This window comes from Anarhichas minor, unplaced genomic scaffold, assembly GCF_050575085.1.
Source record: "Anarhichas minor isolate MPS153535 unplaced genomic scaffold, ASM5057508v1 ptg000010l, whole genome shotgun sequence".
Classification (NCBI taxonomy): Eukaryota; Metazoa; Chordata; class Actinopteri; order Perciformes; family Anarhichadidae; genus Anarhichas; species Anarhichas minor.
The window spans coordinates 11308043-11322257 of NW_027466456.1; the positions used below are offsets into that span (position 1 = coordinate 11308043).

General features: G+C 43.1%; 1 protein-coding gene across 1 annotated transcript in view; it reads right to left on the bottom strand.

Moving 5' to 3' along the window:
* Positions 1-1729: 1729 nt before the first annotated feature.
* Positions 1730-14215, bottom strand: part of ptprsa (protein tyrosine phosphatase receptor type Sa) — an 88764-nt gene continuing 76278 nt past the window's right edge. Inside the window, exons 23-29 of the mRNA XM_076088152.1 lie at positions 13483-13768; positions 9644-9822; positions 9297-9423; positions 9012-9137; positions 5238-5392; positions 2416-2551; positions 1730-1798 (exon numbers count right to left, since the gene is read on the bottom strand). Coding sequence (XP_075944267.1) covers positions 1730-1798; positions 2416-2551; positions 5238-5392; positions 9012-9137; positions 9297-9423; positions 9644-9822; positions 13483-13768 — 1078 coding nt within the window. The remainder of the gene's footprint in view (positions 1799-2415; positions 2552-5237; positions 5393-9011; positions 9138-9296; positions 9424-9643; positions 9823-13482; positions 13769-14215) is intronic.

The window sequence follows — 14215 nt, forward strand, 5'->3', positions numbered from 1 at the left end:
CAATACGGCCCGTCACCCACATAGACACCACCTATAAAACGGAGGACAAAACCAAAGCAACTACTTTGTTCATCCACCTGTTACCAAACACACATACAGTGGAACTAAAGGCCAATTTGTTAACCACATGAGCTTTGTAATTGCAACAGGCCTCCGCCACTCTTGAGTGTCTTACACAATGGAATAGATGATAATAGAGGAGGCTGGGGGGAAAAACAAGGAGAGGGTGAAAACACTGTTGGATCTTGTTGTCATCTGGATGCGCTTTCAGTCACACCCGCCACGGCGCGAGCGGTTAGCAGAGTTGGCATCTTTTGTTCGTCAGTTTCCTCTCCCTCAAGAGTCACACTTACAGCATACACGAGATAAGCAGCATGTTTGGTTTTTTGACAGAAAATTTAAACAAAAAAACCAGAAAAAAGATAAATTCCTCGTAAGACAAAAAAAGTTTGAAACGATGATGACGAGCGTTGGTCACTGTACACAAAGAAAGCCCGGACTCTGCGGCAATCCTCGTTTGGTTGTTCCGTTTGTTCCAAAGCTTCTCGCCCACCAGGTTTATCTCTTCTTTAAAATGGTGGAAATAACACCGAAGCCCCATGATGCAATGGTTCCAAAGAGAAGAGCGATTGTAAAAAAAATCATGGGATGCGGTTGCCATTTCTCCCACCTTGAACATCCGCGAGACGACCCGGCCGCAGCTTCTTGCAACAGTCAAGGTTTCCCCCGATTTCTCTGGCGACTGAGACAGGAGCCTCCAGGGGCACACTTCTAATACACTGTGGTATCTCACCAGCACTGTGGTTACCTGGCTTGGGATACTGATTTTACACACGTTCACAATTCCTGAAACTAACTGATCTTAAGATATATCTTGCCGCTTCCTACCCCAAGACCACTGACAAAGTAATCTCTAAGCTCTTAGCGCTCGAGAAGAGGCAGTTATGTGATGTATACTTTACTAGTTGGGTGTTTTTCCACACAATTATGCATATCATCAGTGGGACAGTGTAAAAAACAACTCAAGGTGTATTTGATGCTAGATGGTAGTGTTCACGTGCGAGTTACGTTTCCACTGTTTTGATTTTTTTTGTCTTACCAGAGTTTCGGGAAAAACCATTTGGGTTCACACGGGCAACCGCAATTTGGTCATTTCTCTGGATATCACTCACAAAATGTGTTGATAGAAATACTTCAACCCCTTTAAAAAAAAAAAAATAAAGTCACCCCGTCTTGGCTACATCCATCTGCCTCTCATTGATTTTTGCTGTTGCCTTCTTCTTCATTCACTGTTGCTCGTTACCGTCGTATCGCAAAGATATTTTTGAGAAGAGAAATTTCCACGAATGTTTACAATGTCCTCCACATTGAAACACTTGAGGTAAGGTAAGCAGTCTGACACTTCGATCGATACCAGCCCCGCAGCTTGAGCCAGAGCGTCTGCTTCCACTCCTGATGAGGGTTTTCTGTTCTTGACGATGGGCAATTTTCCGCGCTTCCTCACGAAGGGTCTCTTATTCGAATTGGAATTATTCTCAACTGGTTGGTTGGGCGTCGTCTTCTAAAAATCTACAATAGGATCCTATTTGGTATGTCTGAATTAGTGATGGTGTTATCGGCGTCTGCTGTCGTCGGTTTAAAATTTCAAAGTTTCTATGGCTCAGGAGACTGTTGAGGGGGGGGGGGGGGGGGGGGGGCCGACAGGATTCTGGGGGGAAGAGATGGCTTTTTACGTTGCATAGTGATCAAAGCTTCCTAAGTACTCCAGAGCTGCGTGATAGCAGAATTGGTACTCGTCCTGTTGGAAAGTAACACAAACATGCAAGAAAAAATGCATCAGAAAATTTTGAATTACCGCCTCGTGGCTGTATGCCTCTGCCATAAATTACATCCATGAATGTCATCACTTATATTCTCTTAGACATTTATTTGAAATTCTCAGAATTAGCATATGGATTCTTGAGTCATGGCCAAAATCTGGTTTTGTGAGGTCACAGTGACCTTTGACCACCAAATTCTATTCAGTTCGTCCTCGAGTACAAATGGAAGCCTTTTGCCAAATTTGAAGATATTCCCGCCTGGTGTTCCTGAGATATCACGTTCACAGGAACAGACCGGACAGACGTGTGATCAGACAGATGGACAGTCTGAAAACATTACACCTCTGGCCGCGGCTGTCGCTGGCGCAGACGCATTAAATCTCACCTTTAGTTTAAAGAGTTTGCAAAATAATGAGGTTCAATTTAAAATAAATGAACTGAGTCCAGTTTAACTTACTTGCTGCGGGTCTTTTAACTTATCTATGGCACTTAGTCTCCAAACTACATTAAACTATAGTACAATTACGTTATCCCCAAAATTAGAAGCCGTGTATGTTTTTTTTGAGTGTGTGTGTGTGTGTGTGTGAACACTGACCTCAGTCTGGACCATGGCTGGCCTCTGTGTCCGGAGCATCTTCACTGTCTGGAAGATATCAACCACGCCTTCATAGCGCATTCGCTCCAGGACGATACTGAGGGTGATGAAGACTCCGGTCCTGCCCACGCCAGCACTGGAAACACATAACGACATTGTAAATGAATAAGGAGGTAATAGATATGTCTGGACTAATTGGTGAATCTATATTCGTGCTTTCCGTTCTTCTCTAGTCCCATATTACGTATGTTTTGTTAGAATTTGTGACTCTATATTAGTCAAACCGAGACCTGCAAAATGATCTTTAAACAACAACAGGATTTAGTTGTAAAGCGCTGCACGTTTGCAGCTCTGACTGCCTCACAGAGTTAACCGTTCTAAAACTTTGATGGCCAGAAATCCTGCGGCAGGGTAACACAACAGCGGTGATGGCAAGGACGCAATCTGCATGTGTGAATCCACTTTGACTTCTCGCCGAACACAAAAAGAGCCCTCAAGGACACACAGACGCACTCCAAATCAGGCACACAAACAACCAAGCAAACATTTTGTCTCATTAAGCCCCTCCCATGTGTCGAGAAACCCAGCCTGCTGCTGCTGCTCTCCAGAAATACCGCGTCTTAACTCGGATCCTGAAATACTTGAGAGCTGCCTCTCTAAGCTGCTTTGCTGTGAAATGACTTCCACTTCACCAATGGAACAATAATTGATATGACAACAGATTTATTTGGGCTCCTTCCAACCTCCAAAGCAATTTTGTTGAGTGAAGAATGAAAGCTAGAGCTGCTAGCTTTTGGTTTGTGTGTGTATGTGTGTGTGTGTGTATGCCCACAAGTATGTGTCTGTTGGGGGACAAAGCTAGACATAGGACAAAAGATGACTTGTATTATTTAACTATAAATGAATATCGAACACAGTAGGTATTGAGCTATATCATGCAGAACATACGACCAACCCTCCCACGCCGCAGTATCTCTCAGCCCACCCAAAGCCTCTTCCTGGGAGTCGGTCACAGCTTGTCACATGGACTCTTAAACTCACTCAGAGCTCCTCTCTCTCTCTCTCTCGAAAGATCAACTCTCCAAATCTGAAGGCTCGCCGAGCCGTTGCAGACTGAGAGGATTTGGTGTCCCCATTCACAGGAAGTAATCAGGCAATTAATGACAAAAAGCATGTGGGTCTATTAGATAGTGGCTGAGGAGGGGAGAGGAGGAGGAAGAAGAAAAGAGGGTGGGAGTGGGAGAAAGGAGGGCCGGGGGAAATGGATGGATGGGTGGAGAGGAAAAGAGAGACAGAGAGAGTGAGAGAGAAGATTAAGAAATAAACAGAGGGATGACAGACGGGAAAGGCCGGTGACAGAAGACGAAAGAGTAAGAGAAAAGGAAGGCATAAGCTCTCCACTCGGAGATGAAAAGCCGGGAGGAGGGAGGAAGAGGATGATAGGAAGGAGCAGGAGGTGGCCATGTTGGTGACAAGACAAAGAAACCTAAAGCCTGATTCTTTTTTTTTCACTGTTCAAGAGAAACTTCTTTCCAGAATTAGATATATCCGCCTTTAGACAGTGACACAAAAAAAGTACAAAATTACTGCAAAAGACTGCAGGTGACTTAAGTACCCAATTAACAGCACACAATTTTAATGATTTACTACACTCTAGGCTGAAGGCGTTTTTGCATTAATCCTCTTATGGTGCTTAAAAAAATCTAACAGGGTTCACTGAGATGTGTCAAGGATGCCTTAACTGTGCATTTGGCAGCTGAATCCAACATAGTCATGGGGCTCTTGCAGACCAGTTTAATATTCGTGTCCTACAATTGCTCCTGCAATAACCGATCCTTTCGCTCTCTCCCCCTACAATAACTCCTAGGACTCATAGAAGGGAGGAATAACTCAGTCTTATTGGAGCTTCCCTGACACATCCTACAATTCCCAAGGGGTCATTTCACTGCCGGTGACATCATTGCTTTATAATACAGAGGAGGTGATGTCATGTTTCATGATATCATGGCGCCTTTGCGGCAGAAATGTGGAGGAAAAAAGTGACACCGTCACAAAAGTAAACCATGTTTATGAGACAGCAAGGAAGTTATTCAACGTGTTAACACGTCGGTAAACATTTTCTGAATGCCAAACCATGAGAACCCACGAACAATGGATCACATACAGGTGCGTGCCTTTATTAAAGGAATTTATAGACATTTTTTCTTTACTCGTCTTGCAGAGCATACAAAAACAAGCCTTTTAAAGATGTCCATTGTCTGGCAATAAAAGGCAACAACTCATTCAGATCCCACTCAAGGTCTATCGATGAATAAGAAAAACCCAAGGCCTTGGTGTTGACCACTACCAAATATCAGTTTCTTCCTGAATCCAGCATGTCAAGTTAATGATGAAGGTTACCTTGGAAGCTACAGCCAACAGTGATAAAAATGCATCACGGCGCTATCATAAAAACCAAACAGAATGGCTATATCATTTCATGTGCCTCCTCTTTGCAAATGCCGAGCCACATCACAGCCTTATCAATTATGGAGGACATGGGCCTGTGGGGGTGCAGAGGTAGCGTACTGCGGTGGCAGAAAGGTGAGGAGGGATTGTATTTTGTGATGCTGTTAGAGCTGCACCACAGGAGTTGCCACGCTGCAAAAACAATAACCAATTTAAGAATATATTAAATCTTGTCTGTCTTTGCAATTTGAGGCGTTAAGTTGCAGTGCCTAGAAACATGGCATATCACGGCCCTCTTTTAGAGAAACCGTATTAAATGATAGAATAAGTGCATTAGAGAAATGACTATGCAACATGACAGTGAGATCCGTTACCTGCAGTGGACAGAGATTGGTCCATCCTGTCCAAACTGCTCCTTGGTTTTATGCACCTGGCCGATGAAATCAATGAATCCCTCTCCGGATTTGGGCACACCTTGCTCTGGCCAATCAGTAAACTGGAACTGCCTTACTGTCCTTGACTGGCCATCCTGCAAACACAGAGAAAATAAAGGTTTTTTTCTTTTACACTTTTTGGATTAAAAACATAATGCAGGTGATACAACATAGATAAAAGATCTACTATGCGGTAACATCTTACAGAAAAATAAAAGTACAATGATACACACATCTCACCACAGAGGGACAGTGTGTCCTCCCCTCTCCCACCACACTCCTCTACCACCGGCCCAATCTCTATTCTCTCCCGTTGTGTTTTCATGTGGGTGTGTGTGTGTGTGTGGCATGAGTAGGTCTTAGTTAAAGCTAATCAATAGTGTATCTGCCATGACAAGCGTCTTCTCCCAGACACCATGTTGAATAGGATAATCCTGCGATGCGATCGATAGAGCGACCTGATGGATGGAGGTAAGAAGCAAGAACGGAGGACTAGCGGATCAGGAGGTGGGATTGGACGATGAAAATTGGAAACAGAAACCTTGACATGCTGACAAGCCCGCTAGACAAAATGTCAATCTTAACGATTTAATGTTCTATTGATTCTTATAATCTTGTGTTACTGGTGCACTTGCATTCGATTCCAATGCAAACAAAACATTTAGATACGTTTTTACAATCAGGTGGCATCGCACCAGAGAAGGGAATTGATCGGTTTTATTTTGAGGGAGCTGATCATCGAGTCAGAGAATGCGCCGTCAATATGTGTGTCCTTGTAAAGAAAGTTCTTTTAAAGTTGGCTTGGAGAGAATACATTTCTCACGAGAGTAAGCGATGAAGGCAACAAAGAGTTGGACATATCTCCAGATGTTTCTCATCATCAACGGACTTCACTTCAGACACGACGTATCGTTCTCACACATTTCTCACACATTTCTCACACATTTCCTTCCCATTTGTTCACACTACAAAGGCACAATTTGATGAATAGTCATTTAAACTGGGATCTATTTGTCCATTTTATTATGCCGCTATTAGTTGAGGTCGAATTATAGACTCTAAAATTAGGTTAAAAGTGATTTTGTCTAAATTGTGTTTATAGAATCAATGTAACGTGCAAGAATGTGAACTGCGTGAAACAGGTTAAAACTTGTGGTGAAAACAGAATTATGTCCCCTGCAGCAGATTTTCTGCACTTGTTTGAGTAGCTTGATAATGATACACAAATTACCTTTTTGCACAGAGCCAGTGAATTGGTAAACAGACAGAAAGGTAACAATCAATGTGTATCTAATTCGCTACAGCAGTGTGTAAAGAGCTGCAGGCTTCTGTCCACGCTGCCTCTGATACTAAACCGGCTGTACAAACACCTTTCAATCACAGGGTAAAGACATGCTTAAGTATATCCTTCTTTGTTGTCTATCTTACTCTAAACAGGACCATCATCTACTAAATGAACATCACATAAAAAACACATTTACTGAGATAATAAAAAAGTAGGTGCATTTGCCTCAGAGACGTCCGTATGATTGGCCTTCTTTTTTTGCAACCACAGGAGTCGCATCCTGATGGCCAATACAAAGAATGCTAGTTGGCTTCACTTTTCAAGCGTGTCAAAAATGGCATACATCAAATTGAGATAACACTAAGTGTTCATCATGGATGTTGTCATGGTTATTCATTCATTCATTAATTCAATTTTTTTGCCGTGAGCCAACCATCCCCCTAGCATGCTAAATGCAGATGGAACATCTGCAGCTACTACATGTCAAAGGATCTACATAATCTATTGAATCTTTGTGCTCCGCACGAAAAGTCGTGATGACCCGTGTGCCAGAATGCACTGTGTTGCTGTCTTAGCTGTTGATATGTTTCTGCACCGATGCAGCCAAGATGTATTCTTGTACATTTATCGTTCTTGACAAATTCATTGATTTGGATTCTAGTAAGCTAAGCCATATGCTGACTCTCTTTGTACAACACCTCGTGTCGTCCCTGTTCTATGACGCATTGCATGTTGTCTTTCTTGCCTTGCCTTTGTTTTTCATCTTGAAACATTTTGCCTCAGCGGTTGGATTAAAAGTGAAAGAGGGGCAAAGACAACAACACAATAAACCCAGCACGCCGAAGAAAGAGGAGAGGAAAAAAAAAGAGAGGAAAATTTAACACACAACCTGAGGGCCCACGCGGCGTGTCAAATTGTGTGATTAAATACGTGACTGGCTCGCTAGATGCGAGTGTTGAGGCGTAGAGTCTATGCTATTACTGCGCAGAGGCGTGCAATGTACATGCGAACACACACACACACACACACACACACACACGCACGCATGCATACAAAATCAGTAATATGGAGTTTAAAAACCGACAACACAAGGCTTTCTTCTTTCACACCTCCATATACCATATCTCTAATATCATCCTCTCTGTTTTGATCCTTAACTCTGATGATAAGCTTTGACTGTCTTGCTGGCTGCTTTGATGATTTAGCACCCTGTGACAGTCCTCTGAAAGGACCCCGGACAGTGCATTAGACAAAATGTTTGCATGTTTGGTGTTTGGGGGGGGGGGGGGGGGGGGGGTTAAAACGTACACACTGTAAAAATGTGTGTGTGCTTTGAATGTATTTGTCCTATTTGTGTTAAAACAATTAAAATAAAAAGTATAAAAAATAGCAGCTTAAACCGCATTTATGTCTAATTTCCACACTGTGTGTCAGTTTGTGTATATGTGTGTGTGTGTGTGTGTGTGTGTGTGTGGAGATACTTTTTAAAATACCAACAGGATGACTGCTAACTAGCTGCCACACCGCCTGGGAAATCAGTGGATGTGTCAGCCTGTTTGACAACAAGAGGAAGACGTTTTATTTCTGCGCTACAGTTCCGCTGCTGTTTCAAAATGTCCGACCTAATTGGACCCAAAAAAGAAATCCTGAGGTAAAAAGATAACCGCAGTAGTGTGAAGTAGGCAATAAACAGTTCAGGGCAAGAAAAGTCACGTTGGTTGTGAATTCTCATTAATATGTGAATGAAGTTACTTTCAACATTATGTCATTATGATATCTTGCTTTGTGTGGAAACCTATCTAACTACAGAGGAACATTACAATATCAGAGCCAAAGGGACCTTTGATGAAAACAATACTTGTGATGATTCTGTGTTTATGTGACCTACAATCCTGCTTAGTCTCCTACATTTCCCACACTCCAGTGAAGGATGGGTCAGCCGGTGCAATTGTGGAAATTAAAGCATAATTTGGTACTGAATTGCATTCTGGTCTTATGAGCCGACAGAGAAAGTGGTGTCTTTGTATTATATATGATTATTCATGAACAACACGCTGGTTCAGTGTTGCTATTGAATGTCAGCGTGAAATGGAGAATCTATAAAGAGCCCCTCGTGCCCCTCCGAGGGGACTGACCTTGAAAGATTAATATTCATGACTGATGTTTAAGTTTGCTGACAACAATTCAATACAAAAAAAAACAAAAAACCTCTAAATCACAGTGTCAAGTGTTTGACTTGTTATATCTACACAACCAAGCAACAGAAGTTACCCAGCAACACATGTGTAACTCCCCGACTTAAAGAAACAAAAGGCTGTAACTACTATGTTTGTTAAAACCTGTCTTTGACTTTGTTGGTCTAAATGTGTTGCTTGTTCCCGCCTCGCAACCGACTCAATCCACGTCCAACACTCCCAGGTATGTCTTACCCTGGCGTCTGTGACTTTGAACTCTCGGAGGATGTACTGGGGCATGTTGTACTCCGCCATGGGATCAACCACAAAGTATTGGTACCTGGCAGAGCGCTCCGCCGGCCAGTACTGGTGACACTTTTCCTGTTTGAGCAAAAATAGTTAGACAAAACCCCTTTGTTAATTTATGTTATGATGATTTAATCATGACTTCTTTTCTTTCGACTCCTTTAAACCTTCCACAAATAAAGATGAAGAAATAACATGATCAAATGTTTGTGTCCATGTGTGTTTATGTCCTACCCGTCCCATCTCTCTCAGTTTGGTCAACATGACGACAATGGTAGAGTTGTTCTCCCAGAGCATTCTCCAGAAGTCTTCCGTAGTCTCTGCAAGAGGGCCCTGCGTGGCGATGTAAGCCTTCTGTTGCCTGTATACAGTGAAACCATTCATGTTTAGCTTGTATAATTAATCTAAATCATATCCCCATTTCCCTTATATTCTGTGCCGTCTCTTCACAAATGTGAGTCTAACTTCTCAGAGAGGAAGATGTTAAATTGATGTCTTGAATTAATAAAGATGTTTCCAGGGAATCACCTCACACACGCCTCCTGCTGGCACATTTCCTGCCATCTCTCCCCTCTTCCTACCTGTATCCGTCGATGAAGCTGGAATTGATGTAGTCAGATCCTTCCAGGCCTCTGATTGGCTGCAGGCAGACGCGCGTGGTCTCGTAGGGCATGATGTTGACCAGCCGATTCTTGAACTTGTTACAGGGAAGGTTGGCACTGATGAAGCGTGACGTGTGGGCTTTGGAGTTGGCCAAACGCTGCAGGGGAAAGATGGAGGATTAGATGGAGGAATCAAGGGAAAGAATACACAGAAATAGAGCGAGGCAAAGAATGCAGGAGGAAAATAAATGTCACACAGAAAGTGTGGAATGATAGGTATGGAGGAGGAAGAAGATGAAAAGAAAGTGCAGTGGTGAGGGGAAGAGGGAACAAATTGGTAAAAGCCACGGTAGTTACAAAGAGGAAAAAAGAGACGTGGAAATCGAAGAGAGAGGAAGGAATAGCAGGAGAGGATGATAAAAGGAGGAGAGACGGGGAGATGAGGAGGGAGGGGAGGACAGATGCGGGACAGATAAAGAGAGGAGTATATCAATGACAGAAAGTATTAAAGCAAACCCGACCTAATCTGCTTTGGCGATGATGACACAGCTTCAAAGGGACATTGTTGATCAAGAATATGTTTATCGGAAAGCAATTCAAAAACTTTATCCCCTTTTGCAACTTGTGGGGTCCTGAAGGGCCAGATGCAACGACGTAAAATATGCCACACACCCAGACTAACAAGCCTCTGGATCAAGTCGGTACGAAAAACTCGCCTAAAAATGGGTCACCAGGGCCTTTGATAACGGCAGTGTGGAATGCGCGCATAAAACGTAGACTCACAAAGGGTTGTTCACAGAGACAAACACTGACTGCGTAGTGATAAAAAGGAAAAGCTGTACTGCTACATCATCATCGTCATAGGGACCTCAGCGGGAGTTTGTGGGTCAGCCAGTCTTATGATCGCCTCCTCTCGGCTTCAATGTCTCAACAAGGCATTTATGTGAGTGTGTGCTTGCTTGTTACTGTTTGCCGGCAGATGGAAGACACCCTAATCAGATTGTCTAGGGCCCCTTACAGCATCGCAAGCGGGAGGGGAGAGAGAGATGAGTTTCATCTGGCCACACTAAAAAGTAGTCAGGAGAGCAGATTTATTTCCTGGACTTCCCGTCTCTCAATGGTTATCAAAAGTGTTTCCCCTTGAGTCTCAGTGTAAACAAGGCCTAACTTACCATTTCTCTCTTCTTCCCATTAGAGCTTTGTTCTCTCTTTCCCTCTAATCCCCCTATAGCACCAGTACCTCTCAGCCACTTGGAGCCCGTCCAGCCCCCGTCTCCTCTTCCCTTCATCCCTTGCTCCTGTCCCCCCTTTGATCTGTGCTTCACAAAGGCACCTGGAAAGGCTTGAGGTGGCCTGGCAGCACTAAAGAGGCCCTCGGCTACACCGCCAAACATCGCAGAAGTGCAGGGAACGGAGCAAAACCTGGCAACCTTTCATCCGACAGGGCAAAGAACCACCTACTGTCGGGTTCCTCTGGTTCACAGATGCCAGTTCCTTTCACATTTAAAGCGTGGATGTACATTAAGCATGTCTCACCACAACAGGGATAATGACATCTGGTGTTATATGTCACAATTTAGGCCTTACAAAATTGTGATTATCCTAATCCTAACCTGCCCTTGCTGTAACCCTGACAAACAACTACACAACAGCTGTTTAATAATGTTTATGATGCAGCTACAATGCAACACAACACATTTGGAAGTTCTTGTAAGCTTTCGCCATTATTTCAATTTAAAACTGAAAAGAATCTTGTTTTTGGAAAGTCTTGTTTGCATTTCGATCCCAATTAAAACTCTGCTGCTGAATTGAAAAAAATCCTTTATTTCACTTGAAATAATTGCCAGTAGTTCCTTTTTGTGTTTGTGTACTGTATGTTGCTTAATACTTATCTTGCATGTGGGTTGTGTGCACAAGCGTCTGCTGTGCAACAATATTTCCCTAACATGCTTGTTATTCTCGCACGCGTGCCAGAAAGCACTAGTCTGACAACTCCCCGACAAGTCCCTCCTCCCGGTTCATCCTCCCTGCTGAACTCCTGTGAATCCCAACAGCCTCAGCTTAACTCTGTGCGACACCGCTTCCCACCTAAGAATGACAATGCTCTCCCATCCGTCCCTGTAGTGCAGCATTCTGTCGAATCACTTCCTTAGTGCCAAGTTAGCATACAGTCGTCCCTTTGTTCATTAGCCAAGCGTTCCTCCCTCCACTTGCCCTGCTGTCCACCTCCATTTGTCATCATCAAGTATTAATTACTTAGCTCCCCCACCCCTCTTCACGCACACCTCTCTTCTCTATCCTGACTACAGTGTAGACGTTATTAATCCCCGGTTGACTCCTGACGCCAGCTCAGCATTATCCTTGTTACAGATGGTGATGGAGATTTCATCACCGGTGTGCGCCAGCGAGTTAAAAAAAAAAAAAAAGGTCGAAACACACGAGCACTATTATTGTTTCCTGGCAGGGGGGCCGTATTGGTGAATGGCGATGGGAAGATGATGGATGATTTGAGAGTAAGCGTGTGTGCAATTCAAGGTCAGCAGATACTGACTGGAGCGCTGAAGCTGAGATGGGTTTATTAGTCGACGATTGTTAAGATCTTTAATGGAGATCTATGTAAACACTGTGCCCGGCTGTTTATCCTCACCTACTGCTTTGTGATGAATTTCTCTAAAGAAGCATACACTCTTTCATTCAGAAACCTAAACTCAAACTCATGCTGCTTCCAGCCAAAATCCTTTGTCTTGTGCCTGCTAGATTCAACCCAATTTATTTGCTTATTCCAAATCCTCCAAAATGAACATTGGGCCAAACTGTGAAAGGCTTCAATACTTCCATTTGCTAGCTTTTGAAAATAAAATAATTCAAATAGTGTGTATCTAAGCTACTAAGTCATGAAGTGAGGCTCAGAAAATACGAAATTTGCTTTCTAATTCTTTTGAGATCCTATTGGCCAGCATGTGCAGTATGAACTGACAAATAGCTGGCTGATACAACTGTTTTCATCTACATTCTTCTTACCCGGGGCAGGAAAGACATACAGTACATCTCATGTTCTTTACTCTTTAAGCTCACCGTGTTCTACACTTAGTTCAGTCTGTTTTCATTATGTCTGTATGAGCAACAAGCTCAAAGAAACCTGCCTCTTGTCTAACTCAATTTATCGGAGATTTTATGAGGATTTGCTAGAAACTGCATCTTCACACGACCCTTCTCCCCCAGGTCCCCCAATCAGCCACTGTCATCATCCTTTTTATCTTTTCCCCCGGTCTCTTTTTGCCAGAAACCCAGTTGCTATTCAAGAACCACTGTACGTTTTGTCCAAGTATCAAAATGCAAAGAAATGTATAATATGAATGTGTGTATAATAGAATAAGAACATAAATCAAAAGAGCCATTATTGGAACCAATTATGAAGCACACTGAAAACAATGATGAAGAGCAAGAAATATGAAAGGCAAAGAAATTGGATTTTGCATTCAAAATAACTTCTGCGAAGATAAAACCAGCAGCCTCATTTAAACGATTTATAGTTGCTTCAGACAAAGTGACAGAACTCACTAAACCTAGACTTGATGACTTTCATGTTATGATTAAGTCCAAAGAGTGAAAAGCTATTACAGACACTGATCTAACATGTTTGCTATTTCTGATCTGATTTGCAGGTTGTTTGTAACTCTCTTGGCGTGAGTTTATACACACACATGGTTTATAACTGAAAAGAAGAAAGAGATTAGAGCTGAAACTTTCAGTTTTAGCAAAGTACCTAAAAAAAAATAGCCATCATGTTACAAAGGAAATTGCCCCATTTCCAGTACCTTGAATTCTAGCTCCATGCCAGTGACGTGCTCGCCGCTCTCCACCTGCGCCAGCTTCTGGATGTAGGAATAGAGGCTCCGGGCGGCCACCTCAGTGTTGCCGCAGGCCACCGCCTCCAGCAGCGCGTCGTGAATGAAGCTGTACTGGTCCTCCGTCTGCACCATGTAGTTCCGCTGCGAGCGCATCAGCGTCACGTGGCCGTAAATGTCGACCGTCTTCTCGTGCTTGATGCGTTCGAGCATGGCGTCGATGACAATGAAGCAACCCGTCCGGCCGACACCCGCACTACAGGTGGAGGGAGAGGAATGAGAAGAGAGAGAAGTCCAAGGTGTTAACACATTTGTTTAATAGAATTTAATTTCTCCATTGCTCTTATTTCTAGGGTCTTAACCTGTCAGGGGGTCTGTGTGTGTAGTTTAAGGTTATTCTCACTGCTAAAATATAAAAATGGTTAAAATAATTAAAAGATTATGCATGTCCAGCAATGCTTGGTGATTTGTTGTGGTGTTACATTTTAAATAATTGTGTTGGAGAGGATAGAGTGAAAGCAAGAGAGGGAATACAGAAACAACCACACATGACAGATGCAACAACAAGAGGACAGTGATGGAGACTGAGCAAAGCAAGCTGTCAAATTTCAGTTCTATTGTGTAGCGCTTTGGACTTTTCGTCTTATCTTGACAAAAAAGAAGGTTTCAATTTGAATAAGCCATATGAGAAATATCACTTGTA